General features: G+C 68.3%; 2 protein-coding genes across 8 annotated transcripts in view; both read right to left on the bottom strand.

The window, feature by feature from the left end:
* The window catches only part of LOC102453690 (uncharacterized), a 31230-nt gene extending 30994 nt beyond the window's left edge, over positions 1-236 (bottom strand). For all 3 annotated transcript variants that reach the window (XM_089769774.1, XM_089769777.1, XM_089769775.1), the window contains exon 1: positions 92-236. In XM_089769774.1, the coding sequence (XP_089625900.1) occupies positions 92-164 (73 nt within the window). In that variant the 5' untranslated portion in view covers positions 165-236. The remainder of the gene's footprint in view (positions 1-91) is intronic.
* Positions 237-1110: 874 nt separating this feature from the next.
* LOC142818803 (uncharacterized) lies at positions 1111-26162 on the bottom strand. Of its 5 annotated transcripts, XM_075900778.2 has the most exons (12): positions 25712-26112; positions 25196-25336; positions 24532-24672; positions 22208-22351; positions 21021-21176; positions 20280-20423; positions 18881-19021; positions 17796-17936; positions 14826-14867; positions 10085-10258; positions 7462-7629; positions 1111-1300 (listed from the first exon to the last, which is right to left on the bottom strand). In XM_075900778.2, the coding sequence occupies exons 1-12, from the start codon at positions 25794-25796 to the stop codon at positions 1290-1292; spliced, it is 1488 nt and encodes a 495-aa protein (XP_075756893.2). In that variant the 5' UTR covers positions 25797-26112; the 3' UTR covers positions 1111-1289. The 5 variants fall into 5 exon arrangements, with proteins under 5 accessions (XP_075756893.2, XP_075756894.2, XP_075756897.2 ...); XM_075900779.2 differs by lacking the exon at positions 14826-14867 and having other exon boundaries at positions 25712-26162; XM_075900782.2 differs by lacking the exon at positions 10085-10258 and having other exon boundaries at positions 25712-26137.
* Positions 26163-26505: the final 343 nt, after the last annotated feature.

Here is a 26505-nt window from a genome sequence, read left to right as displayed (position 1 = left end):
TCAGCTCAGAGGCAGCCACCGTGCTCCTGGCTGGGGGCTCCCTCCTCGCAGGGCCCCCCCGGCTGCGTGGCAAGGGGGCAGGGGTGCTCACCGCTTGGCTCCTCCTCCAGCGCAAGGCCCCCCAGGGCCAGGAGCCCCAGGAGGAGGATGGAGCCGGCCTTCATGGTGCTGCCGGGGCAATCTCTGGGCAGCGGCCGGAGCCAGGGGGACTTAAAGCCTCCAGGGGAAGGGCTGGCTCCCACGTGGGCACTGGGAGCACCTGCCAGACGCCAGCTCCCGGCCCGTGCCACGCCTGGGAGCAGCACACAGGCGGGGCGCCCTGCCAGGTTGTGTCAACAGGCTCATCGGGCGGCGGGTGCATTGTCAGCACGGCCATGTGCAGCGGGGCAGGGCAGGGCGCGGCTGCCCCTCAGACTCGGCTGGGCCAGGGCAGAGCCGGCGGCTGAGCAGCCCCCCGCGAGGGGCCAGGACCTGGGGGAGGCCGGGGGGCACAGGGCAGCCCCGGCCTGGGACCAAAAGCCGCCTGAGTCCAGCAGCGGAGCCTGTGCCAGTGTTTGGGTCTGTGGCGGCTCTGGGCTCGGCCCCCGAGTCACCCCGGGAGGGCAGCGCCGAGTCTGAGCCCTTCCGGGGTGGGGGGTGACCCCAAGTGAGGCGGCCGTGCCCCCCCCGTGTGCTCTCAGTCTGAGCCCTGCAGCAGAGACCGGAGGCCTCCCTGAGATGCCGGGTGGCGCTGGAACCCAGCCAACGGGGGCGAGGCAGGTGCCCTTCCCTGCTCCTTCCCCGGGGGCCGCTGGGCCCAGGTGCCGGACGCTGGCCCGCGAGGGACGTGCCCAGCAAAGAGCGGCCAGGGACGCTAGCGGCTCGTGCCACGTGTGGGCTGGCACCGCGGGGACTGGGCCTGCGGGTTCCACAGGAGCCTCTGTGCCGTGGGAGAACGTGGCCGAGGAGCGGCCCACCCCATGCAATTTGCTGTGCCGCGCTCAGGCGCCGCTCCGAGGGGCCGGGAGACACCCCCTGCCCCCCCAGCCGGGCACGAGGGGGGTGCTGTGAGTCTGGCCGGGGCAGGCTGCTTGCGGATGTGGCTCGGCGGGTCGGACGCTGGAGGCAGGGCAGGGTCAATCAGCCGGGTTCCTTTATTGGTGATGATGGTGGTGGCGGCCAGCCCCCGCCCCAGGCAGGGCCCGAGAGCCGGGCGCAGAGACGGCCTGGGCAGCAGCAGAGCGTCTCGAGGGAGGGTCGTGCCGGGGGAGCAGGACGCAGCCTCCCTGCGTAGCCCCGTTCTGGCCAGGCTAGGCCAGGCCTGCAAGAGAAGGACACGGTTAGGACAGGGCCAGGCTCACTCCTGTTCTAGGGGGGTATGTCTACACTACCCCCCTAGTTCGAACTAGCGGGGTAATGTACGCATACCGAACGTGCAAATGAAGCCCAGGATTTGAATTTCCCAGGCTTTATTTGCATAAGCCGGCCGGCGCCATTTTTAAATGCCGGCTTGTTTGAACCCCGTGCCGCGCGGCTACACGTGGCACGGGCTAGCTATTCCAAACTATCTGTACGCCTCGTGGAACTGCGCCATGTGACCTACTCCAGCGTGGGAGGTACCAGGGATGGATAGAAAGTGCCATGAGGCCGACTCCATCTGGTCTTCAATTCTGCTACTGATCCCCGGTGCAGCCTTGCGAGGGACAGAGCCGGGAAGGGGCGCCGACCCGTCCTGACGTAGGATGGGCACCAGACACTGCTAAGCGAGCGGTTTGGAACGTCCCTGTTACCAGCCTGCATCAGGAACTGAGTGACCGGTGCGTGTGACGTATTCTCCTCAACAGCCTGACTCGCCACCTTTTCTTTCTCTTGTTAATAACCCTTTTGGTTGCAGGTTCTAAAGGGCTGGCTCAGCGCGATCTCGTGGGTGAGATCCAGAGTGTAAACTGACCAGGGATCTGTGGCTGGTTCTTTGGGTTGGGAGGACCCGTTCGGGGTGGGTGAGATCGGGTCCTATAACCCCTCACCTGTGTTAGGCTGATTGGGGCACAGGAAGAGGGGGCTGTCTGAGGGGTTTTGCTCCGGAGGCTTCCTGCCGGCCGGATTGGCAGCTGGAGCGCTCGGTGGGACTGGTTTGCCGTCTGTTTGGGAAGGTCTCCAGTCGGGGCTGTAAGGAGCCCTGGTTTTGAGCAATTTGCCCTGAGTGGACGCTCTCAGCTGTGCCCAGACCCAGCCGGGTCCGTCAGAGGGGCGTAGTCGGCAGGATCCACAGATCTTGGTCAACTGAGCTTGGGCTCAGGACCCCATCCTGTCTCCATTGGATTTCTGGTGTTGAGAGTTCGCTTGGGTAAAGAGCTGCTGCGATGAGTCAGCGACCGCATGAGAGTCTGGAAGATCTGTGCTGCAGGAGAGGCATTGCCTTTAGAGAGAAAGCCTCTAAGCCAGAACTGAGGCCTTTGTTAGTGGCCAGAGATGCTGCAGAAGGAAGGAGCAGGCAGGATTCACCGAGGAGATTGCAACTTACATATAAACAAGAACTGGAGGAATTTCGTCTGCCAGCAGAGAAGGGCTCAGGCACAAAGAGAAGCTGCTGAGAGAAGGCAGAAGCTAGAAGGAGAATGGCCGAGTCGGACAGAGGAATCAGACTAGCCAATGAGAGAGCTGCCAGATTTGAGCTTCAGCTTAAGAAAATAGACGAGCTGAAGAGACCGAATCCTCCCGGGAGTGCGGTGTGTAACCGTGTGGGTCTGACAGGGCAGATGTGTTTAACCAGGCTGATGTCTTAGCAGGGGTGGGGTTTGTGAAGGGGATGCGTGTGACTCTGGGCAATTGTCTGTGGCCAGCCAGTCCTACTGTAACCGAGGGGAAAGCGTCTCTCTCTGGTTGCCTGAGGCAGATGGCCGTGTCTGTGCAGGGGAGCAGTGGGCCTGTGGGTGAGGGTTCTGGGTGCCAGTCAGAAGCAGGGCAAGGGGACTCCAGAGGTCGGGACAATTCTCCGGAGCAGGCTGCAGGGGAGGGCCAGGGTGAATTCCTCACTGAGGAACAAGATAAAGTTCTGGAGGGTGATGGGTTGCTGGCTGGTAATGCTTGTGAAACGGCAATTGCACAAGCTGGCCGTGAGTGTGTGAGGGAGCACAGCGTGAGCAGCCACGGAGTGTGGAAACTGGCGGTTTGGCTGCTGAGTGGCAGTGTGTCAGTGAAGGAAGCTGTCTCAGCCACTAGCTGTGTGCCTGAGAATAGCCAGGGGTTCTGGGACACACGACACTGTCTCTAGTTGTGTGTCTGTGTGTGGCAGCACCGGGTCTGCTGGGGAGGAGGCTGTGACTGGGGTAGATCCAGTCAGCGTCCTGCCAGGATCCCAGAGATCAGACGGTTCTGGGGCTTGTATTTTACGTGAGGGAGAGAGAACGGCTCCTACCCCTGTGTGTGCTGGGACAGGAGCCATCAGGGGCCCAGTCCAGAGAGCTGCAAAGGGAAGGAAAATGTCTCTGACCTTGAAAGGGGGTTGTCTAGGAATCCACCTGCTGGGCCAGAGACGATCCAGGGAGTGAAGGAATCTCGGGAGGAGCTGGCGGTAGCTGGAGAGAGGAAAAGCTCCCTGCTTGGGGAGGAGCAGGAGAAAGCTCTGTCTGGGGAAGGCAGCAGTGCGTTTGGTGACACTTTGAATGTGTCTGTTGGCAGTGACTCTGCTGACTTGGACGTAGACAGACCCAGTGTGGATAGTTGTGGGGAGGTCTCGGAGGGTTGTTTCAACTGAGGCAGGAACAGCCAGAGCATTGGAACAGTCTTGTGATAACTGGGTTTGCCCAGCTGGCTGGGAAGTCAGGGTATGTCTACACTACCCCGCTAGTTCGAACTAGGGGGGTAATGTATGCATACCGAACTTGCTAATGAAGCCCGGGATTTGAATTTCCCGGGCTTCATTAGCATAAAGCCGGCGCCGCCATTTTTAAAAGCCGGCTAGTGCGAACCCCGTGCCGCGTGGCTACACACGGCACGGACTAGATAGTTCGGATTAGGCTTCCACAAGGAGGCGTACAGATAGTTTGGATTAGAAGCCTAATCCGAACTATCTAGCCCGTGCCGTGTGTAGCCGCGCGGCACGGGGTTCGCACTAGCCGGCTTTTAAAAATGGCGGCGCCGGCTTTATGCTAATGAAGCCCGGGAAATTCAAATCCCGGGCTTCATTAGCAAGTTCGGTATGCATACATTACCCCCCTAGTTCGAACTAGCGGGGTAGTGTAGACATACCCTCAGTGTGGTTGGGGCAGGGTTGTTTCCAGGCTGATGAGGAGGGTGGACAGTGTCTCAGATTCAGAAGGACTGTGGAGCTAAGTCTGCCGGGCAGAGCAGCTGTGTGGCTAGTCTCTCTGGAATGCAGGAGATGGCAGGTAAACTCCCATCTCTAGACACTGTGGACACTGGTACTCCATCAGGACACCGAACATCTGATTCCACTGGGAGCAGAGGTTGGAGGTGGAAGGACCAGAGTTGTAAATCTACTTGTTATTGTTACCTGGCTGCCTGGGAGGACAATGAAAATTCCAAGGCCATTGTGAGCAGGGAAGACACACCCAGCCAGCCCTTTGTCTTTGTTAAGCCAGAGACGTCAGGTTTTGAAGCCCCAGGACCAGGGGGAAGGGCAAAATTTGCTTTGGCAAAGGAAAACTGCAGTTTAAACCTGAGGGGCCAAAGCTACAATGCTATGGAGCCAAAGACGTGGCATGAGAGAAACTACTGCCAGCGAACACTGCATGTGGGTTTGTTCCTATTGCCCAGGTCAACGTCTGTAACCGACGTGCTGTCGTGGCCAAGACTGGTAAAGATGTACAATGTGCTGTTTTGGAAAGACCATGTAACCTGCCAAGAAATGCACCAAACGACAGTCTGCATGTTAAAGGACCCTGCGATATTGGTAGCTCACAGTTACTGCCTGTAACTGATCTCGGAACTTCTTGCAGGACAAAGAGGATTCCAGCCATAATGTACTGTGTGGAAAGGGAAACTGAGGCACACCACCATGATGTTTTCATGGCGAAGGGCCAAGATGCCTACGCTCTGTGGGATGAGAATCCCTACATTAACTCAGTGGTAACTGGACTTCAGGGTTGCCAGAGCTGGCCTGGATAGCTTTACTATTTTCTTTAGCTCCGGGCAAGATCACAAGACACACGTGGTTCATGCTGCAAAAGCAGATCGGATTGGCTATGTGTGATGTTGTGGGGGGCTGTCTGCTCTGTAACCCGGGGTCCCCTGCGCTGGGCTGTGCGATTCCCACTGACTCACCACATGTGGATTGGCCCAGACACCCAGGCCCAGCCTGAGCAGATAACAAGGCTCTTCCCAGGGGGGAGACAAAGGGAGGGAGGGGGAGACGGCCACTTGGCTGGGGGGCAGGGCTGCGGAGCTGGGCAGTTTTTTGGCTGGGAAACCATGGAGAGAACAGACTAAGCGGAGTGCTGGGAGTTGAGGGGGGCGATGCACCTGCCCCAAGGGGTCTAGGGCAGCCCCTGACTCCTTATGTCCACATCACATCTGTGCTGTGCTGTGTCCTGGAGAAGCCATGACCCCTCTCTGTTCTACTGGCTGGTGGAGTCCCATCTTGCTGGAGACGGGGTGCAGGATCGGGGGGTCCCCCCAAAGTGCCACCACACGATGGTTCTTACCAAGTTTCACCTTGGCTTTGTAAACCAGTGCAAGGATGCGGTCGTCTCTAGGAGAGACCTTGCAGTGATGAAGCCTATTGAAGGCCGGCCTGGTTTTCATACCGTGTCCAGTTCTGTGCTCTTGTTTCTAATATTGCATTCGAACCCGTATTAGCTCGGCCCCAAGGACCATGGCTCTCAGGGTGCCCAATACACACCTGCAGACCAGTTAGAATCTCACGGCTCCTGGCAGGGGACACAGGGACGGGTCATGGGGCCATGTGTCCCGTTCCAGCCTGGGAGGTACCAGGGATGGATAGAAAGTGCCATGAGGCCGACTCCATCTGGTCTTCACTCGTGCTACTGATCCCCGGTGCCGCCTTGCGAGGGACAGAGCCGGGAAGGGGCGCCGACCCGTCCTGACGTAGGATGGGCACCAGACACTGCTAAGCGAGCGGTTTGGAACGTCGCTGTTACCAGCCTGCATCAGGAACTGAGTGACCGGTGCGTGTGACGTATTCTCCTCAACAGCCTGACTCGCCACCTTTTCTTTCTCTCGTTAATAACCCTTTAGAGGGTAGATTGTAAAGGGCTGGCTCGGCGCGATCTCGTGGGTACGATCCAGGGGGTGCATTGACCGGGGATCTGTGGCTGGTTTCTTGGGACCGAGAGGACCCGTTCAGGGTATGTGAGATCGGGTCCTATAGCCCCTCACCTGTGTTAGGCCTGGGGCTGATTGTGGCACAGGGAGAGCTGGGGGGTCCGAGGGGTTTTGCTCGGGAGGCTTCCTGCTGGCCGGATTGGCAGCTGGAGCGCTCGGTGGGACTGGTGTGGGGCCTGTTTGGGAAGGTCTCCAGCCTGGGGGCTGTACGGAGCCCTGGTTCTGAGCAATTCTCCCTGAGCAGACGCCCTCAGCGGTGCCCAGACCCAGCCCATCCTGTGTGAGGTGGGGCGGGGGGCGCAGGGAACACTGGGGTGTCTGAGGTGAGGTGGGGGGATGGGTTATAACCTCTCCCCTGTGCGAGGTGCGGCTGGGGGGGCACAGGGAGCCCTGGGGTGTGTGAGGGGAGGTGGGGGATGGGTTATAACCTCTCCCCTGTGTGAGGGGGGCTGGGGGACACAGGGAACACTGGGGTGTCTGAGGGGAGGTGGGGGATGGGTTGTAACCTCTCTCCTGTGTAAGGGGGACTGGGGGGTCACAGGGAGGGCTGGGGTGTGAGGGGAGGGGGGGATGGGTTATAACCTCTCCCCATGTGGGGGCGCAGGGGGGGTTCAGGGCGCTGGGGTGTCTGAGGGGAGGGGGGGATGGGTTATAACCTCTCCCCGTGTGGGGGTGCAGGGGGGGCTCAGGGCGCTGGGGTGTCTGAGGGGAGGGGGGGGATGGGTTATAACCTCTCCCCGTGTGGGGGTGAAGGGGGGGCTCAGGGCGCTGGGGTGTCTGAGGGGAGGGGGGAGGGGTTATAACCTCTCCCCGTGTGGGGGTGCAGGGGGGGCTCAGGGCGCTGGGGTGTCGAGGGGATTTGCTGGGGAGGCTCCTTGCTGGCCGGGGGGGCAGCGGTCGTGCTCGGTGGGGCTGGGCTGGTGCCACGTAGGGAAGGGCCCCAGGCCAGGCTGCCAGTTGCCCGGGCTCAGAGCAGTTTCCCTGGTGCGACCCCTCCGCGGTGCCCCAGAAATGTGGCAGCAGCCGGGCGGCAGTGGGCAGACCCCCGGGCACAGAACAGGGCGGGCCCCAGGCCACGCGGCTCGGCTGCCTGGGCCGTGGTGGCAGGGCCGGAGGGGCAGGGGATGGGACGGGCGGCCCCGAGCGGCGTGGATCCTCCCCCGTCCCCACTCTCACCATGGGGCCCGCAGGCCTGCAGACACTCCTCCTCCGCGGCAAAGTTGTTGGTGTTCCCCCGGCAGCCGCCGTAGATGAAGAGCTCGCACAGCCGGGCGCTGGCGTTGTAGAAGAGCCGAGGGACCCAGGCTTTGCACGGCCCCACGTCAGGCCCCAGATGGCAGACGTCTGGAGACGCAGAGCAGAGCGGAGGGGTGGGGGGGCCGTGACGCCGGGCAGCACAGCGGAGCCGTTCAGTGGCTCCGGCACGACTCCATGCCCTGCAGCCATGGCAGGGCCTGTCTGAGCGAGCCCCCCCGCAGGGCTAGTGGCCCAGTGTCCGAGCGAGCCCCCCCGCAGGGCTAGTGGCCCAGTGTCCGAGCGAGCCCCCCCCGCAGGGCTAGTGGCCCAGTGTCCGAGCGAGCCCCCCCTGCAGGGCTAGTGGCCCAGTGTCCGAGCGAGCCCCCCCGCAGGGCTAGTGGCCCAGTGTCCGAGCGAGCCCCCCCGCAGGGCTAGTGGCCCAGTGTACGAGCGAGCCCCCCCGCAGGGCTAGTGGCCCAGTGTCCGAGCGAGCCCCCCCGCAGGGTTAGTGGCCCAGTGTCCGAGCGAGCCCCCCCGCAGGGCTAGTGGCCCAGTGTACGAGCGAGCCCCCCCGCAGGGTTAGTGGCCCAGTGTCCGAGCGAGCCCCCCCGCAGGGCTAGTGGCCCAGTGTACGAGCGAGCCCCCCCGCAGGGCTAGTGGCCCAGTGTCCGAGCGAGCCCCCCCGCAGGGTTAGTGGCCCAGTGTCTGAGCGAGCCCCCCCGCAGGGTTAGTGGCCCAGTGTCCGAGCGAGCCCCCCCCTGCAGGGTTAGTGGCCCAGTGTCTGAGCGAGCCCCCCCGCAGGGCTAGTGGCCCAGTGTCTGAGCGAGCCCCCCTGCAGGGCTAGTGGCCCAGTGTCCGAGCGAGCCCCCCCCTGCAGGGTTAGTGGCCCAGTGTCTGAGCGAGCCCCCCCGCAGGGCTAGTGGCCCAGTGTCCGAGCGAGCCCCCCCTGCAGGGCTAGTGGCCCAGTGTCCGAGCGAGCCCCCCCTGCAGGGCTAGTGGCCCAGTGTCCGAGCGAGCCCCCCCTGCAGGGCTAGTGGCCCAGTGTCTGAGCGAGCCCCCCTGCAGGGCTAGTGGCCCAGTGTCCGAGCGAGCCCCCCCGCAGGGCTAGTGGCCCAGTGTCCGAGCGAGCCCCCCCTGCAGGGCTAGTGGCCCAGTGTCCGAGCGAGCCCCCCCTGCAGGGCTAGTGGCCCAGTGTCTGAGCGAGCCCCCCTGCAGGGCTAGTGGCCCAGTGTCTGAGCGAGCCCCCCCGCAGGGCTAGTGGCCCAGTGTCCGAGCGAGCCCCCCCGCAGGGTTAGTGGCCCAGTGTCCGAGCGAGCCCCCCCGCAGGGTTAGTGGCCCAGTGTCTGAGCGAGCCCCCCTGCAGGGTTAGTGGCCCAGTGTCCGAGCGAGCCCCCCCCTGCAGGGTTAGTGGCCCAGTGTCTGAGCGAGCCCCCCCGCAGGGCTAGTGGCCCAGTGTCTGAGCGAGCCCCCCTGCAGGGCTAGTGGCCCAGTGTCCGAGCGAGCCCCCCCCTGCAGGGTTAGTGGCCCAGTGTCTGAGCGAGCCCCCCCGCAGGGCTAGTGGCCCAGTGTCCGAGCGAGCCCCCCCTGCAGGGCTAGTGGCCCAGTGTCCGAGCGAGCCCCCCCTGCAGGGCTAGTGGCCCAGTGTCCGAGCGAGCCCCCCCCTGCAGGGCTAGTGGCCCAGTGTCCGAGCGAGCCCCCCTGCAGGGCTAGTGGCCCAGTGTCTGAGCGAGCCCCCCCGCAGGGCTAGTGGCCCAGTGTCCGAGCGAGCCCCCCCGCAGGGCTAGTGGCCCAGTGTCCGAGCGAGCCCCCCCGCAGGGCTAGTGGCCCAGTGTCCGAGCGAGCCCCCCCGCAGGGTTAGTGGCCCAGTGTCCGAGCGAGCCCCCCCGCAGGGTTAGTGGCCCAGTGTCCGAGCGAGCCCCCCCGCAGGGCTAGTGGCCCAGTGTCCGAGCGAGCCCCCCTGCAGGGTTAGGGGCCCAGGTCCAAGTAGCCTGCAGGGCTCGGCCTGCGGGAAGGGCGATGCAGCATCTAATCCTGGAGGGCTGGGGTCCGGGCCCAGAAGCAGCCTCCCTGCCACCCTGGGGTGCTGAGCTCAATATTATGCAGCCCCCCAGCACCACCTCTGCCTGCTGAGGAACCCTGCCCTGTCCCTGGGCCCCGGATTCTGAGTCCTGGCACTCAGGGATCGGGAGGGGGATGCGCACCCTGGCACAGGCCCTACGGGGACTGTTCAATGTGGAAAAGAGACAACGGGGTGGGCGGTGTAACAGAGGCCTATAAACTCATGAATGGAGTGGAGGAAGTGACTAGGGACGTGTAATTTATCCCTTCACATGACCTAAGGACAAGGGCCGGCCAATGAAATGAATAGGTAGCAGATTTAGAACAAAGAAAAGGGAGTGTGTCTTCCCATAATGCACAGGCAACCTGTGGAACTCCCTGCCAGGGGAGTCTGTGAAAACCAAACCTGTAACTGGGGTCAGCAGAGAGCTCCTGGGTTCCTGGAGGAAGGGGCAGGAGACAGGGCCCCAGGTGACCCAGCATGGCCACTGCTCTGTTCTCTTACTGGCAATGGGCTCTGTGCAGCGGGTTCCGCACTGGCTGGGGCAGCACTTCTCCGGGCCAGGGCAATCCATATCCCCCGCGCAGGCGGAGCAGGACCTGTTGGCCAGGCAGGGGCCGCAGCTCTGACTGAGGCTCAGGCCTGGAGGCACCAGGGCCGGGCAGTAGCCAGGCTTCTCTGCAGACAAGAGAGATGCTCAGGGGAGGAGGCCTGGGAAGCCTCCGTTCTCCCCCCCCCCCCCCCAGTGCTGGCTGGACGCAGCTCCTGGACGATCGGCTCAGAGAAATTCCCCCCCCCACCACCTGTCCCCTGAATGACTGAGCCTGCCCCCCATTATCGTCAGCCTGGCCCCCCTCTACCCTTATCCAGTCAGCCTGGCCCCCCATTATCCAGTCAGCCTGGCCCCCCTCTACCCTTATCCAGTCAGCCTGGCCCCCCATTATCCAGTCAGCCTGGGCCCCCTCTACCCTTATCCAGTCAGCCTGGCCCCCCATTATCCAGTCAGCCTGGCCCCCCTCTACCCTTATCCAGTCAACCTGGCCCCCCCATTATCCAGTCAGCCTGGCCCCCCTCTACCCTTATCCAGTCAGCCTGGCCCCCCCATTATCCAGTCAGCCTAGCCCCCCCCATTATCCAGTCAGCCTGGCCCCCCTCTACCCTTATCCAGTCAGCCTGGCCCCCCCATTATCCAGTCAGCCTAGCCCCCCCCATTATCCAGTCAGCCTGGCCCCCCTCTACCCTTACCCAGTCAGCCTGGCCCCCCCATTATCCAGTCAGCCTGGCCCCCCTCTACCCTTATCCAGTCAGCCTGGCCCCCCCATTATCCAGTCAGCCTGGCCCCCCTCTACCCTTATCCAGTCAGCCTGGCCCCCCATTATCCAGTCAGCCTGGCCCCCCTCTACCCTTATCCAGTCAGCCTGGCCCCCCCATTATCCAGTCAGCCTGGGCCCCCTCTACCCTTATCCAGTCAGCCTAGCCCCCCCCATTATCCAGTCAGCCTGGCCCCCCTCTACCCTTATCCAGTCAGCCTGGCCCCCCCATTATCCAGTCAGCCTGGCCCCCCTCTACCCTTATCCAGTCAGCCTGGCCCCCCCCATTATCCAGTCAGCCTGGCCCCCCTCTACCCTTATCCAGTCAGCCTGGCCCCCCCATTATCCAGTCAGCCTGGCCCCCCTCTACCCTTATCCAGTCAGCCTGGCCCCCCCATTATCCAGTCAGCCTGGGCCCCCTCTACCCTTATCCAGTCAGCCTGGCCCCCCCATTATCCACTCAGCCTGGGCCCCCTCTACCCTTATCCAGTCAGCCTGGCCCCCCATTATCCAGTCAGCCTGGCCCCCCTCTACCCTTATCCAGTCAGCCTGGCCCCCCCATTATCCAGTCAGCCTGGCCCCCCCATTATCCAGTCAGCCTGGCCCCCGTCTACCCTTATCCAGTCAGCCTGCCCCCCCCATTATCCAGTCAGCCTGGCCCCCCTCTACCCTTATCCAGTCAGCCTGGCCCCCCCATTATCCAGTCAGCCTGGGCCCCCTCTACCCTTATCCAGTCAGCCTGGCCCCCCCATTATCCAGTCAGCCTGGGCCCCCTCTACCCTTATCCAGTCAGCCTGGCCCCCCATTATCCAGTCAGCCTGGCCCCCCTCTACTCTTATCCAGTCAGCCTGGCCCCCCCATTATCCAGTCAGCCTGGGCTCCCTCTACCCTTATCCAGTCAGCCTGGCCCCCCATTATCCAGTCAGCCTGGCCCCCCTCTACCCTTATCCAGTCAGCCTGGTCCCCCATTATCCAGTCAGCCTGGGCCCCCCTCTACCCTTATCCAGTCAGCCTGGGCCCCCCTCTACCCTTATCCAGTCAGCCTGGTCCCCCCATTATCCAGTCAGCCTGGCCCCCCTCTACCCTTATCCAGTCAGCCTGGTCCCCCCATTATCCAGTCAGCCTGGGCCCCCTCTACCCTTATCCAGTCAGCCTGGTCCCCCCATTATCCAGTCAGCCTGGCCCCCCATTATCCAGTCAGCCTGGGCCCCCTCTACCCTTATCCAGTCAGCCTAGCCCCCCCCATTATCCAGTCAGCCTGGCCCCCCTCTACCCTTATCCAGTCAGCCTAGCCCCCCCCATTATCCAGTCAGCCTGGCCCCCCTCTACCCTTATCCAGTCAGCCTGGCCCCCCCATTATCCAGTCAGCCTGGCCCCCCTCTACCCTTATCCAGTCAGCCTGGCCCCCCCATTATCCAGTCAGCCTGGCCCCCCTCTACCCTTATCCAGTCAGCCTGGGCCCCCTCTACCCTTATCCAGTCAGCCTGGTCCCCCCATTATCCAGTCAGCCTGGCCCCCCCATTATCCAGTCAGCCTGGCCCCCCCATTATCCAGTCAGCCTGGCCCCCCTCTACCCTTATCCAGTCAGCCTGGCCCCCCCCATTATCCAGTCAGCCTGGCCCCCCTCTACCCTTATCCAGTCAGCCTGGGCCCCCTCTACCCTTATCCAGTCAGCCTGGCCCCCCATTATCCAGTCAGCCTGGCCCCCCTCTACTCTTATCCAGTCAGCCTGGCCCCCCCATTATCCAGTCAGCCTGGCCCCCCTCTACCCTTATCCAGTCAGCCTGGTCCCCCCATTATCCAATCAGCCTGGCCCCCCTCTACCCTTATCCAGTCAGCCTGGTCCCCCCATTATCCAGTCAGCCTGGCCCCCCTCTACCCTTATCCAGTCAGCCTGGTCCCCCCATTATCCAGTCAGCCTGGCCCCCCTCTACCTTTATCCAGTCAGCCTGGCCCCCCATTATCCAGTCAGCCTGGCCCCCCTCTACCCTTATCCAGTCAGCCTGGGCTCCCCATCAGCCGCACTAGCTGGGGGTCTCTGCAGAGGGGCCCATGTGCTCGTCCTGCAGACACCGCGCTCCCTGGGCCGCCCACCACAGGCTGCAGCGGGGCAGTTGGGGGCTCTGGGGGCTCAGGGTCACCGGGGGTGGAAGTTGCGGTGGGAGCGTCAGGCGCCGCCTGTCCCCAGCGTACGGGGGGAGGGTCCCCGGTCCGTGAGCCCCCCCTTGCGAGCAGTGTGCGAGGGGACCCCGGCTCAGCCATGCAGGAGGCTCGCTCTGCCTGAGCCACGCGGCCACGCGCCTCGAGCTACCTTCCGCCGGGGCAAGGCAGCGGAGGCGGCACGCGGCGTAGCAGCACTGCTGCTCCCCCGGGCACTCAGGGTCACGGAGCAGAGGGCACCCCTGAGCGGGCACATGGCGCCGGATCAGGGGCAGGCCCCAGGTCTCTCTGCAGCAGAGAGGGGCCATGATGGAAACAGCCCCTGGGGAGCGAAGGGTTAGCGGCTGGATTGCTGCTCCTCATCAGCTGTCTGGATGGCAGGCGGACTGGATAATGGGGGGGCAGGCGGACTGGATAATGGGGGGCCAGGCTGACTGGATAATGGGGGGCCAGGCGGACTGGATGGCAGGGGTGGGGAGCCAGCTGGCGGGGCAGGAAGCTCTGGCTGGCGGGGTGGGAGCTGGTTGCCTGGCCTGGTGGGGGGGGCTGGCTGAGGGGGCGGGAGCTGGTTGCCTGGCGGGGGGGGAGCTGGCTGAGGGAGGCGGGAGCTGGTTGCCTGGCGGGGGGGAGCTGGCTGAGGGGGGCGGGAGCTGGTTGCCTGGCGGGGGGGGCTGGCTGAGGGGAGCGGGAGCTGGTTGCCTGGCGGGGGGGGGCTGGCTGAGGGGGTCGGGAGCTGGTTGCCTGGTGGGGGGGGAGCTGGCTGAGGGGGGCGGGAGCTGGTTGCCTGGCGGGAGGGGGAGCTGGCTGAGGGGGGCGGGAGCTGTTTGCCTGGTGGGGTGGGAGCTGGCTGAGGGGGGCGGGAGCTGGTTGCCTGGCGGGGGCGGGAGCTGGCTGAGGGGGGCGGGAGCTGGCTGCCTGGCGGGGGCGGGAGCTAGCTGAGGGGGGCGGGAGCTGGTTGCCTGGCAGGGGGGGGAGCTGGCTGAGGGGGGCGGGAGCTGGTTGCCTGGCGGGGGCGGGAGCTGGCTGAGGGGGGCGGGAGCTGGCTGCCTGGCGGGGGGGGAGCTAGCTGAGGGGGGCGGGAGCTGGTTGCCTGGCGGGGGTGGGAGCTGGCTGAGGGGGGCGGGAGCTGGCTGCCTGGCGGGGGGGGAGCTGGCTGAGGGGGGCGGGAGCTGGTTGCCTGGCGGGGGGGGGGCTGGCTGAGGGGGACGGGAGCTGGTTGCCTGGCGGGGGGGGGGAGCTGGCTGAGGGGGTAGGAGCTGGTTGCCTGGCGGGGGGGGAGCTGGCTGAGGGGGGCGGGAGCTGGTTGCCTGGCGGGGGGGGAGCTGGCTGAGGGGGTAGGAGCTGGTTGCCTGGCGGGGGGGGAGCTGGCTGAGGGGGGCGGGAGCTGGTTGCCTGGCGGGGGGGGAGCTGGCTGAGGGGGGCGGGAGCTGGTTGCCTGGCGGGGGCGGGAGCTGGCTGAGGGGGGCGGGAGCTGGTTGCCTGGCGGGGGTGGGAGCTGGCTGAGGGGGGCGGGAGCTGGTTGCCTGGCGGGGGGGGAGCTGGCCTGGCGGTGCGGGCGGGGTCCAGAGGCAGCATGCCTCCAGGGGAGGAGACCACGCCCGGTGTCCCTGCGGAGCAGGACGTGCTGCACCGAGCCCGGCCAGGATCCGACGTGCAGGGAGGGGCCCCAGGAATGCTGCCCGCAGCAGGAGAGCAGAGCTCAGGGGAAGTCCCCCCCCCCCCGGTGGACACAGCACGTGGCCATTAGCTCCCCCCCGCCCCACATGGTCACTCACCCTGGCCACGGGCGGGCAGGCGGCTGTCGCTGCCTCTGGGCGCTGTGGACACAAAGCAGGGAGCTGTGGGAGTGGCAGGCGCAGGGCCCCCGGCCTGCCCGCCCCTGGGATCCCTGCCGGGCACTAGCCTCCCTGCTGTGAGCGGGGGCTCGGCCGAGGGAGCAGCCCGGCGCAGAGCAGGCCAGGCAGGGCGGGGGGCGGGCGGGACGGTCACACCGCCTGGGCGCCACGGGGAGGAGGGCGCCTCCGCTCACGGCTGCCGGGCCCAGGCTCTCTGAAGGGCGCTGGATCCGAGCAGCAAGCGCGTTGCCGGCAGGTTGCCATTTTTAAAACCCCGCTGGTTCGAACCCCGCGCAGCGCGGCTACACGGGACTCGAACTAGGTAGTTCGAACTAGGATTCCTATTCCGAACTACCGGTGCACCTCGTGTACACCTCCTACCGGTGCATCTCGTGTACACCTCCTACCGGTGCATCTCGTGTACACCTCCTACCGGTGCATCTCGTGTACACCTCCTACCGGTGCATCTCGTGTACACCTCCTACCGGTGCACCTCGTGTACACCTCCTACCGGTGCATCTCGTGTACACCTCCTACCGGTACACCTCCTGTACACCTCCTACCGGTGCATCTCGTGTACACCTCCTACCGGTACACCTCGTGTACACCTCCTACCGGTGCACCTCGTGTACACCTCCTACCGGTGCACCTCGTGTACACCTCCTACCGGTGCATCTCGTGTACACCTCCTACCGGTGCATCTCGTGTACACCTCCTACCGGTACACCTCGTGTACACCTCCTACCGTTACTCCTCGTCTACACCTCCTACCGGTACACCTCGTGTACACCTCCTACCGGTGCACCTCGTGTACACCTCCTACCGGTGCATCTCGTGTACACCTCCTACCGGTGCATCTCGTGTACACCTCCTACCAGTGCACCTCGTGTACACCTCCTACCGGTGCATCTCGTGTACACCTCCTACCGGTACACCTCCTGTACACCTCCTACCGGTGCATCTCGTGTACACCTCCTACCGGTACACCTCGTGTACACCTCCTACCGGTGCACCTCGTGTACACCTCCTACCGGTGCACCTCGTGTACACCTCCTACCGGTGCATCTCGTGTACACCTCCTACCGGTGCATCTCGTGTACACCTCCTACCGGTACACCTCGTGTACACCTCCTACCGTTACTCCTCGTCTACACCTCCTACCGGTACACCTCGTGTACACCTCCTACCGGTGCACCTCGTGTACACCTCCTACCGGTGCATCTCGTGTACACCTCCTACCGGTACACCTCGTAGTTCGAACTACCTAGTTCGTACCCCGTGTAGCCGCGCTGCACGGGGTTCGAACCAGTGGGGTTTTAAAAATGGCGGCTCCCTGCTTATGCAAATGAAGCCCGGGAAATTCAAATCCCGGGCTTCATTTGCAAGTGCGGTATGCATACATTACCCTCCTAGTTCGAACTAGCGGGTAGTGTAGACAGACCCTAGGAGAGCCGGCGGGCGCTGGCTGTTTGTTCTCTTCAGGCGCAGGTGTCAGCCTGGTATGCGAGGTGACAGGCGCGGGCTCTGCCCTCGCAATTCCAGTCTTTGTTCTGGGAGACACCCGCAGGGGGCTGGGCCAGCCCAGTGTGAGAGGGAGTCAAGTGAATTGCAGCCCTTGACTGACAATGCACCTCGGGCGGTGCCAGCCCGGATCTGATGAGCTTGGCTGGGAACAATGGCTGCTGCTGGCAAAGGACCAGCCCGGCCTGGCCGGGTGAGGTGCCCGTGCGACAGACTCCACCCTGGGGCACACGACACCGCAGAACAAGAGTGTCTCCCCCGGGCAAGGGCAGAACACGGGCCCTGGGACGGCGCGATCCCTGTGTGTTGGATTCCCTCAGCAATCTGAACTCTCACCCTGTCCTCCATAGACCTGCAGTGTTAGGTGCAGGACTGGCCGGCGGGCTCCTTGGGGAAGGGTCTGAGGTAAAAACTGACCTGGGCGTGGGGCTGGCCCTTTGGGACTGGGAGAACCTGCTCAGATGAGGAGGGATGGGTTAGAACCTCCCCTCTGTGTGAGGGGGGCTGGGGGGGCACAGGGAGCACTGGGGTGTGTGAGGGGAGGTGGGGGATGGGTTAGAACCTCTCCTCTGTGTGAGGGGGGCTGGGGGGGCACAGGGAGTGCTGGGGTGTGAGAGGGGAGGTGGGGGATGGGTTCTAACCTCTCCTCTGTGTAAAGTGGGGCTGGGGGGGGGCACAGGGAGCACTGGGGTGTCTGAGGGGAGGTGGGGGATGGGTTAGAACCTCTCCCCGGTGTAAGGGGGGCTGGGGGCACAGGGAGCGCTGGGGTGTCTGAGGGGAGGTGGGGGATGGGTTAGAACCTCTCCCCTGTGTAAGGGGGGCTGGGGGGCACAGGGAGCACTGGGGTGTCTGAGGGGAGGTGGGGGATGGGTTATAACCTCTCCCCTGTGTAAGGGGGGCTGGGGGGGCACAGGGAGCGCTGGGGTGCCTGAGGGGGTTGCTTGTGGGACTCCTTGCTGGCCAGTGTGAGAAACAGAAGTGCTTGGTGTGGCTGGTTTGGTGCCTTATAATGGGGTACCCCCCCCCGGGCTTGGGCTGTCAGCAGCCACCCAGCAGGGACCCTGACTTCAGGGAGGCAGGAACCCCCCAGCCCTGTGCTGCCCCATGGGGAGCCCCATGCAGCCACCGCTGGCGTCTGATACCGGCCTCTGGGCAGCCGGTCCCTGTTCCGACCACGGTGCCCGTGTCCCCAGGCCTGCTCCCACCCCAGTGCTCTCCCCCCCCCCCACGTCAGGGCCATGCTCTGCTGCGGCTGGGGGCCCCAGGAGCTTGGGGGAACCCTGCCCCGGACTGGCCGGGAGATGGGACGTCGGGCTGCCCCCCAAGGGGGTGCGGCCCCCCCCACTCACGCCCCACGGCGTGTGCTGGCAGCGGGGGGAGGGCCTGTACCTGTCTCGGGCGGGCGGCACGTCCTGGCACAGCCGACGGGGCAGCACTTGTGCGAGCCGGGGCACTCGGCGTCCGTGTCGCACTCGGCGGTGACGGCCCCCGTGCACACGAACAGCGGCCTGCGGCACCGGCCCGGCTTCTCTGCGACGGCAAGAAGGGGGTCGAGGGGCAGGGCCGAGCTGCGCCCAGGGCAGTGCAGCCGGGCACAGGGCCCCGCCCGGGTCAGCAGCGCCCCCGGCCTGGGCAGAGCCGGGTCACTGGGGGCTCCCTCCTGGCCTGGATCCTTCGTCCCTGCACAGACCCCGTGAGGCAGTGGGGAGGCCGTTCCCGTCACCGCTGTAGTGCGTGTGCGCGGACCTCAGGCCCCCAGTCTGCAGCTCTCTCTGCATGGCGGGGGCAGGACTCCCTGGGGCAGGGGGGCAGAGTCTCACACCTGGGGACCAGGGCCAGAGATTCCCCTTGGCTCTGGGAGCCGGACAGTGCGGGAGGCGGCGCCGCCTGGGGGCTCAGGGCCCAGTGGCTGGGGGAAGCCTGCAGGGAGCAGACTAAGGCCAGGACAGGGGGGCTCAGGGGCCTGTGGACCCCCCCCCCCCCAAGAGGACTAAGGCTCTGCCCTGGCTCCTGTGTCCCATGGAGCCTGCGCTGGATCTCGGAGAAGCAAGAAACCTGCCACTCTCCCGGCCGGCGGAGTCGCATCCGGCTGTGGACGGGGGTGCAGGGCAGGGGGCTCCCCGACGCGCCGTCACACTCCCCCCCTCCAGTGGGTGGCTGCAGGGGGGCGCTGGGCCCTCCCCACTGCCGGGCTCGGGCAGCATCTTACCCTGCACGGGGCGGGGGGGGGGACACAGGCCCCTCCCTTGCAGACCCCACGCCCCTCCCCATGCCAACCCCCAGCCCCAGCGTGGAGCCCCTCCCGCTCCAAAGTGTTTCCCAGCCCCCCCTCCCCCTCCCCCTCCCAACAACAAGCAAGTGGCTGAGATGGGGATGTGGAGGGAGGGGCGGGGCCTTCGAGAAGGGGCGGGGCCTGAGGGCGGCACGGGGGCTGGGTTTGGGAGGGGGAGGAGCTGGGGGCCCGGGGCTCTTACCCTCCACAGGGGGTTTGCAGACGCGGCCGCAGCCGGTGCGGCAGCATTTCTCCGTGCGGCCGCAGTCCCCGTCGCTGCGGCACCTCTCCACGCAGGGCCCCAGGGAGCCACGCAGGACGGCCGGGCAGGCCCCGGGCTTCACTGCCACGTGCAGAGCGGCGCGTCACCCCCGGCACCGGGCACCCGCCTTCCGGAGCCCCCCCCGTGGGAGCCCCCGCCTGACCCCCGCCCGTGGGAGCCCCCGCCCTCCGAATCACCCCCCGCCTGACCCCCGCCCGTGGGAGCCCCCGCCTGACCCCCGCCCGTGGGAGCCCCCGCCCTCCGAATCACCCCCCGCCAGACCCCCGCCCGTGGGAGCCCCCGCCCCTCCGAATCACCCCCCGCCTGACCCCCCCGTGGGAGCCCCCGCCTGACCCCCGCCCGTGGGAGCCCCCGCCCTCCGAATCACCCCCCGCCTGACCCCCGCCCGTGGGAGCCCCCGCCAGACCCCCGCCCGTGGGAGCCCCCGCCCCTCCGAATCACCCCCCGCCTGACCCCCGCCCGTGGGAGCCCCCGCCCCTCCGAATCACCCCCCGCCCGTGGGAGCCCCCGCCCTCCGAATCACCCCCCGCCTGACCCCCCCGTGGGAGTCCCCCGTGGGAGCCCCCGCCCCTCCGAATCACCCCCCGCCCCCCCGCCCGTGGGAGCCCCCGCCCTCCGAATCACCCCCCGCCTGACCCTCGCCCGTGGGAGCCCCCGCCCCTCCGAATCACCCCCCGCCTGACCCTCGCCCGTGGGAGCCCCCGCCCTCCGAATCACCCCCCGCCTGACCCCCGCCCGTGGGAGCCCCCCCGTGGGAGTCCCCGTCTGACCCTCGCCCATGGGAGCCCCGCCCGTGGGAGTCCCCGCCCCTCCGAATCACCCCCCGCCTGACCCCTGCCCGTGGGAGCCCCCCCGCGGGAGCCCCCGCCCCTCCGAATCACCCCCCGCCTGACCCCCGCCCGCGGGAGCCCCCGCCCGACCCCCGCCCGTGGGAGCCCCCGCCCCTCCGAATCACCCCCCGCCTGACCCCCTCCCGTGGGAGCCCCCGCCTGACCCCCGCCCGTGGGAGCCCCCGCCCTCCGAATCACCCCCGCCTGACCCCTGCCTGCTGGAGCCCCCACTCACCCTATGCCCCCCCGCCTCTGGCTGCAGCTCCTCCTGCCTGCCGGAGCCCGAGCCCCCCCACGGGCCGAGAGGATGCACCGAGCGGAGCCGGGTCTCCGCTGTGCCCGGCCCGCCTTCCCCACGCCCCCTCCCCGGCTCCCCGAGCCCACCGGCCCTGCCCCGCTTCTCCGCTGCTGCCCGTGCAGGCGCCCCCCCCCCCACATCCGGCCCGGCCCCTCGCTGCCCTGCTCCCCGCGCCCCCCGCAGCGCTTACCCTGCACCGGGAGCAGGCAGGCGCGGCCGCAGCCGGCCAGGCAGCACTTGCGGGTCCCTGGGCAGTCGCTGTCCCCCAGGCACCGGGAAAGGCAGGGCTCCCTGCTGCCCGGCGGGGCTGGGGCTGGGCACAGCCCTGGCCTCACTGCAGCGCAGGGAGAGTGGCCGGGCCTGAGCCGGGGGCCCTGGGGCCGGGCCGTACCCCGCACTGGCTCCACGCAGAGCCGCCCGCAGCCTTTGCTGCAGCACGTGTGGGCGGCGGGGCAGTCGCTGTCGCTCCCGCACGACCGCAGGCAGGAGACGAGCAAGCCCTGGGCAGGCGCCGGGCCGCACTGGACACACAGCGGGTCCCCTGGGCGCCCGGAGACAGCCCCCCCGCGGGCACCGGGACGGCCGCTGGCTCCCTGCCCCCCGGGGCTCAGCCCAGCCCCCCGGCCAGTGTCCCTCGGCCCGACCAGCAGCCAGAGACGGGGCTGGTGCCTCGTAGCGGCGAGGGGGGGGCTAGCCTGGCCCTGGGTTCTCAGGCCTGGCGTGGCCCCAGCGCCTGTCATCGAATGGATTTACTGATGAGGAGGCTGGCGGAGCTCCCAGGCCCTGCCCACCTGGCACGACCCCTGGCGAAGGACGCTCCCTGGCACGGAGCCCCGCCCCCACCGAGGGCTCCAGCCTCGCCCTGTGCCGGGTGGCTGCAGGGCCCTGTGGCTGGGCCTCCGGCATGCGGGCTACCCCGGAGGGGCCGTACCTGCCAGGGGCCCTCGGCACTTATAGCCACAGCCTGTGGCACAGCACTTCTGCTCGCCCGGGCAGTCGGCATCGTCCACGCAGGCGTCCACGCAGGCGTCCACACACAGCCCCTGGGGCAGCTCCCGCGGCACGTCCGGGCACACGCCAGCCTTCTCTGCGGGGAGAGGAGCCCTGAGCGCCGCCTGGCCTGAGTGCCGCCTGTCCCGAGCGCCGTCAGCCCCTCCTGCCCCGAGCGCTGCCTGCCCCGAGCGCCGTCAGCCCCTCCTGCCCTGAGTGCCGCCTGTCCCGAGCGCCGTCAGCCCCACCTGCCCTGAGCGCCGCCTGGTCCGAGCGCCGTCAGCCCCTCCTGCCCCGAGCGCCGTCAGCCCCTCCTGCCCCGAGCGCTGCCTGCCCCGAGCGCCGTCAGCCCCTCCTGCCCCGAGCGCTGCCTGTCCCGAGCGCCGTCAGCCCCTCCTGCCCCGAGCGCTGCCTGTCCCGAGCGCCGTCAGCCCCTCCTGCCCCGAGCGCTGCCTGCCCCGAGCGCCGTCAGCCCCTCCTGCCCCGAGCGCCGTCAGCCCCTCCTGCCCCGAGCGCTGCCTGTCCCGAGCGCCGTCAGCCCCTCCTGCCCCGAGCGCTGCCTGCCCCGAGCGCCGTCAGCCCCTCCTGCCCCGAGTGCCGCCTGCCCCGAGCGCCGTCAGCCCCTCCAGCCCCGAGCACTGTCAGCCCCTCCTGCCCTGAGCGCCGCCTGGTCCGAGCGCCGTCAGCCCCTCCTGCCCCTCCTGCCGCCTGCCCCGAGCGCCGTCAGCCCCTCCTGCCCCGAGCGCCGTCAGCCCCTCCTGCCCCGAGCGCTGCCTGTCCCGAGCGCCGTCAGCCCCTCCTGCCCCGAGCGCCGCCTACCCCAAGCGCTGCCTGTCCCGAGCGCCACCTGCCCCAAGCGCCGCCTGCCCCGAGCGCCACCTGCCCCGAGCGCTGCCTGCCCCGAGCGCCGCCAGCCCCTCCTGCCCCAGGCACCTCAATCTGGGGTGGTGCTGAGGGGAGGACATGGGGCCCGGCAGCAGGTGCCCGTGCACACGTGTGTCTGCGCACACACCGGGGTACGGGCACCTGAGCCAGGGTGTTGGAGCATTTGAGACCCCGGCGTGGAGTCAGGACCCGCGGGCACGGTGCTGCCGGGGATGCTGAGCCCTGGGCCGACTGGGCCGGTACCTGTGTAGGGGCTGAGGCAGGCCAGGCCGCAGGCGGCGAAGCAGCATTTCTGGCGCCCCGGGCACTGCCGGTCGTCCTCGCACTGGTTGGCGCAAGGAGTGAAATCCTGCGAGACGCGTCTCTTGGGGCAGACGCCCGGCTTGGCTGGAAGCGAGAAGGCAGCTCAGAATGCGACTGCCCAACACGGCCCTGCCAACTGCCCCCCCCGTGCCCTCTGCCCAGGCCAGCCGCGCCCCCCCGTGCCCTCTGCCCAGGCCAGCCGTGCCCCCCTGTGCCCTCTGCCCAGGCCGGCCGTGCCCCCCCGTGCCCTCTGCCCAGGTCGGCCGCGCTCCCCCCCGTGCCCTCTGCCCAGGCCGGCCACGCTCCCCCCGTGCCCTCTGCCCAGGCTGGCCGTGCCCCCCCCCCGTGCCCTCTGCCCAGACCGGCCACGCCCCCCCTGTGCCCTCTGCCCAGGCCGGCCGCGTTCCCCCCCGTGCCCTCTGCCCAGGCCGGCCGCGCTCCCCCCCGTGCCCTCTGCCCAGGCCGGCCGCGCTCCCCCCCGTGCCCTCTGCCCAGGCCGGCCGTGCCCCCCCTGTGCCCTCTGCCCAGGCCGGCCGCGCCCCCCCCGTGCCCTCTGCCCAGGCCGGCCGCGCCCCCCCCGTGCCCTCTGCCCAGGCCGGCCGCGCCCCCCCCGTGCCCTCTGCCCAGGCCGGCCGTGCCCCCCCTGTGCCCTCTGCCCAGGCCGGCCGCGCTGCCCCCCGTGCCCTCTGCCCAGGCCGGCCGTGCCCCCCCTGTGCCCTCTGCCCAGGCCGGCCGCGCTGCCCCCCGTGCCCTCTGCCCAGGCCGGCCGTGCCCCCCCTGTGCCCTCTGCCCAGGCCGGCCGTGCTCCCCCCCGTGCCCTCTGCCCAGGCCGGCCGCGCTGCCCCCGTGCCCTCTGCCCAGGCCGGCCGTGCTCCCCCCGTGCCCTCTGCCCAGGCCGGCCATGCCCCCCCCGTGCCCTCTGCCCAGGCCGGCCGCGCTGCCCCCCGTGCCCTCTGCCCAGGCCGGCCGCGCTCCCCCCGTGCCCTCTGCCCAGGCCGGCCGTGCTCCCCCCGTGCCCTCTGCCCAGGCCGGCCGCGCTCCCCCCGTGCCCTCTGCCCAGGCCGGCCGTGCTCCCCCCCGTGCCCTCTGCCCAGGCCGGCCGCGCTCCCCCCCGTGCCCTCTGCCCAGGCCGACCCCGCTCCCCCCCGTGCCCTCTGCCCAGGCCGGCCGCGCTCCCCCCCGTGCCCTCTGCCCAGGCCGGCCGCGCTCCCCCCCGTGCCCTCTGCCCAGGCCGACCCCGCTCCCCCCCGTGCCCTCTGCCCAGGCCGGCCGCGCTCCCCCCGTGCCCTCTGCCCAGGCCGGCCGCGCTCCCCCCGTGCCCTCTGCCCAGGCCGGCCATGCCCCCCCCGTGCCCTCTGCCCAGGCCGGCCGCGCTGCCCCCCGTGCCCTCTGCCCAGGCCGGCCGCGCTCCCCCCGTGCCCTCTGCCCAGGCCGGCCGCGCTCCCCCCGTGCCCTCTGCCCAGGCCGGCCGTGCTCCCCCCCGTGCCCTCTGCCCAGGCCTGCCGCGCTGCCCCCCGTGCCCTCTGCCCAGGCCGGCCGCGCTCCCCCCGTGCCCTCTGCCCAGGCCGGCCGTGCCCCCCCGTGCCCTCTGCCCAGGCCGGCCGCACTCCCCTATGGCCCGTTCCCCCCCTGGCCAGCCCTGCTCCCCTGTGGCCCGTTCCCCCCCGGCCAGCCTGCTTCCCGCCGGCCGCTTCCCCACTCCCGACCTCCTCCCGGCTGCCCCCCCTTCCATCTGAGATCAAGTGTTGCCAGTATTGTTTTGAAACCATCTGGTAACCCCCCCATGCCCTCTGCCCAAGACTTTATGTGGGGCAGGGGTCTCTGCCCTCGTTTCCTGCCCCTCTCCCCAGCTCTAGGGCAGGGCTTAGGCAATGCAGAGCATGTGGGTGTGGGACCGAGGGGGGCAGGGAACGTGCCCACGACCTCTGCCCTGCCCGGGGCGAGTCCCTCCCCTGCCAGGGCTGGGCTTGGTGCTGGAGCCTCACGGCTCCGGCAGGTTGCTGTCTCCCCCCACTGGTGCCAAAGAGCCTCGAGCGTCTCCATGCCTGTGCAGCGCAGGCCCCGCTGTGGGGCAGGGCGCCCGGGGTCCGGCTTGGGCCGTTCGTAGCCTGTATCGGCAGGAGGGGGCAGCGTCTCCAGGGCCGGGGCTTTTCCCTGGGCAGTGCCCTGGGCAGTGCCCTGGGAAGGCGCATGGTGGCCCTTGGCACCTTGTGCATCCACCAGCCAAGCGCTCTGCTCCTGGGCACAGGGCTCGCGGCGCTCACCTGGCACGGCGCCCACGCAGAGCACACGGCAGCCCCGGGCGCAGCACTTGGCCCCGCTGGCACAGGCAGAGTCGTTGTTGCAGCTCGCTCGGCAGGGCTCCCCCGCCCCGGCGCCGCGCTCCGGGCAGTAGCCGGGACTCACTGCCGGAGAGGAGAGCTTGGGGCAGTCGCTGAGCCGGGCCCCCCGCGCAAGGAAGGGCGCTCAGCGGCTGTGAGGGCGGGGCCCCGGGGGTGCCTGCTGCTGGGCACTGAATGGGCAAAGCCGGCGGGGAGCCCCTGGGGGCAGGAGCATGGGCCCGGAGCCCAGAGCAAGGGCGGCTCCCTCTGAGCCTCCGGCATCTCAGCGGCAGGGCCTTGCATCTTGGTCTCCCATTGGAGGAGAGCTCTGGAGGCGGGGCCTGGGCGCTGGGCGGAGCCTGTTTAGTTAGCGTGCCTGCCTGGGGCCTGGAGCAGAGGTGGTCGCTAAGGGCATGCAGCAGCCTCCTCGGGGAGCCTCTGCCGGACACCAGGGCCGCGGTTAGCTCTGTGGGGCAGGGACCAGACCCAGCTCGCGCGCCAGGCGAACAAAGCCGTGGGCAGGGCCTCGGAATGGCCCCGTTCGCTCTCCTGCCTCCCTTCCAGCCCTGCCCCCCCCGGGGCCCCGCCGCCGGCGAGCCGGGCGTACCGGTGTCAGGCAGGAGGCAGGTTCTCATGTGCCCGCTATTGCAGCACTTCTCGCTGCCCGGGCAGCTGCGGTCGGAGAGGCAGTAGATCCTGGAGGGACGCACAAACTCCACCCTGCCCGCGGGGCAGTCGCCCCCTTTGCCTGCGGCAGAGAGAGGAGCCCGCAGGGCAGCACCTGTGCGGTCGCAGCTCCCTGCAGCCGCCCTGCACTCCCAGCGGCCTGGGTTAGCCCCGGCGATCCCCGCAGGCCAGCCCCGAACACGGAGCGGGCAGAAACCCAGCCAGTGGGGTTAGAGACTGGCCAGAGGATCCGCCCCACACGCTGGCAACTGTGCCCCCAGTCCGGCCCCCTCCCCGCTAAACACGCTCACCCCACTCCCAGCCTGCGTGTGCCTGGTGGCCTGCCCCCCGCGGGGTCTCCTCTGCCGGGCAGCGCCCCCGGCAAACGCTCCCCCGGCAGGGGCTCCGAGCCGGGGACCAGCTGCACGGATGCGGCTGGGTGGCTCCGGCTACTCACCTGGCTGCTCCTGCACCCGGGCGGGCGGCAGCGTGGCCCAGAGGGCGAGGAGCCCCAGCAGGAAGGAGATGCCTCCTGACTCCATGGCAGCTGCGGCAGAGTGCCCAGCGCTGAGCCGGGCCGGAGGGGCTGGCTCCGGGTGGGGAGGGGCTGGCTCCGGGTGGGGAGGGGCTGGCTCCGGCTCCCAGGTGGACAGCGTGCCCCTGCCAGCTCACAATGCCAGCGTGGGAGGCGGCCGGGCCGGGCCGGACGTGGGAGCAGAGCTGGGCAGGCAGCCCACAAACCTCTCCAGGGAGCCTGCTCCCTCCTGCGCCGGTTCCCGCCCGCAGTGCCCCTCGGGCGCTGCCCTGTCAGTGATGGGCAGCCCCAGGCCAGCCTGCCAGGAGGGGCACCAGCCACCTGCCTCTGCCCAGCCGGGGTCTGTGCGAAAGCTCTCGCTGGGCCCCACTGCCTAGGGCCAGCTGCATGGTGTCTGCGGCACCGCGTGGAGGGCCTGGTTGAAGCCCCCCCCCCCCCCACCGGAGCACAGCCAGGGGAGCTGGGTGGGGGCATTCGCCGCATGCCCGGGGCAGTTCCTCCCTGGCTCAGCTGCCCTCCCACCCCTGAGCCAGGTGGCAGCTCTTGGGGTTCTGGCCTGAGCTGGGCCAGGCTTCTGGGCCCCACCACCAGCTGTGGGGTGAGGAGACGACGCCCCAGCAGGGCGTTCACAAGGCGTCCATGGCAATGGTCCCATGGGTGTGCGGAATGCGGTTTTGTGCTGTGCACCGAGGCATGCGGGAAAGTGCACCACCAGG

The sequence above is a fragment of the Pelodiscus sinensis genome, chromosome 17 (assembly GCF_052426305.1).
Source record: "Pelodiscus sinensis isolate ZL-2025 chromosome 17, ASM5242630v1, whole genome shotgun sequence".
Classification (NCBI taxonomy): domain Eukaryota; kingdom Metazoa; phylum Chordata; order Testudines; family Trionychidae; genus Pelodiscus; species Pelodiscus sinensis.
Note: the sequence above shows the minus strand (reverse complement) of the source record. Positions and strands in the feature narration are given on the sequence as shown.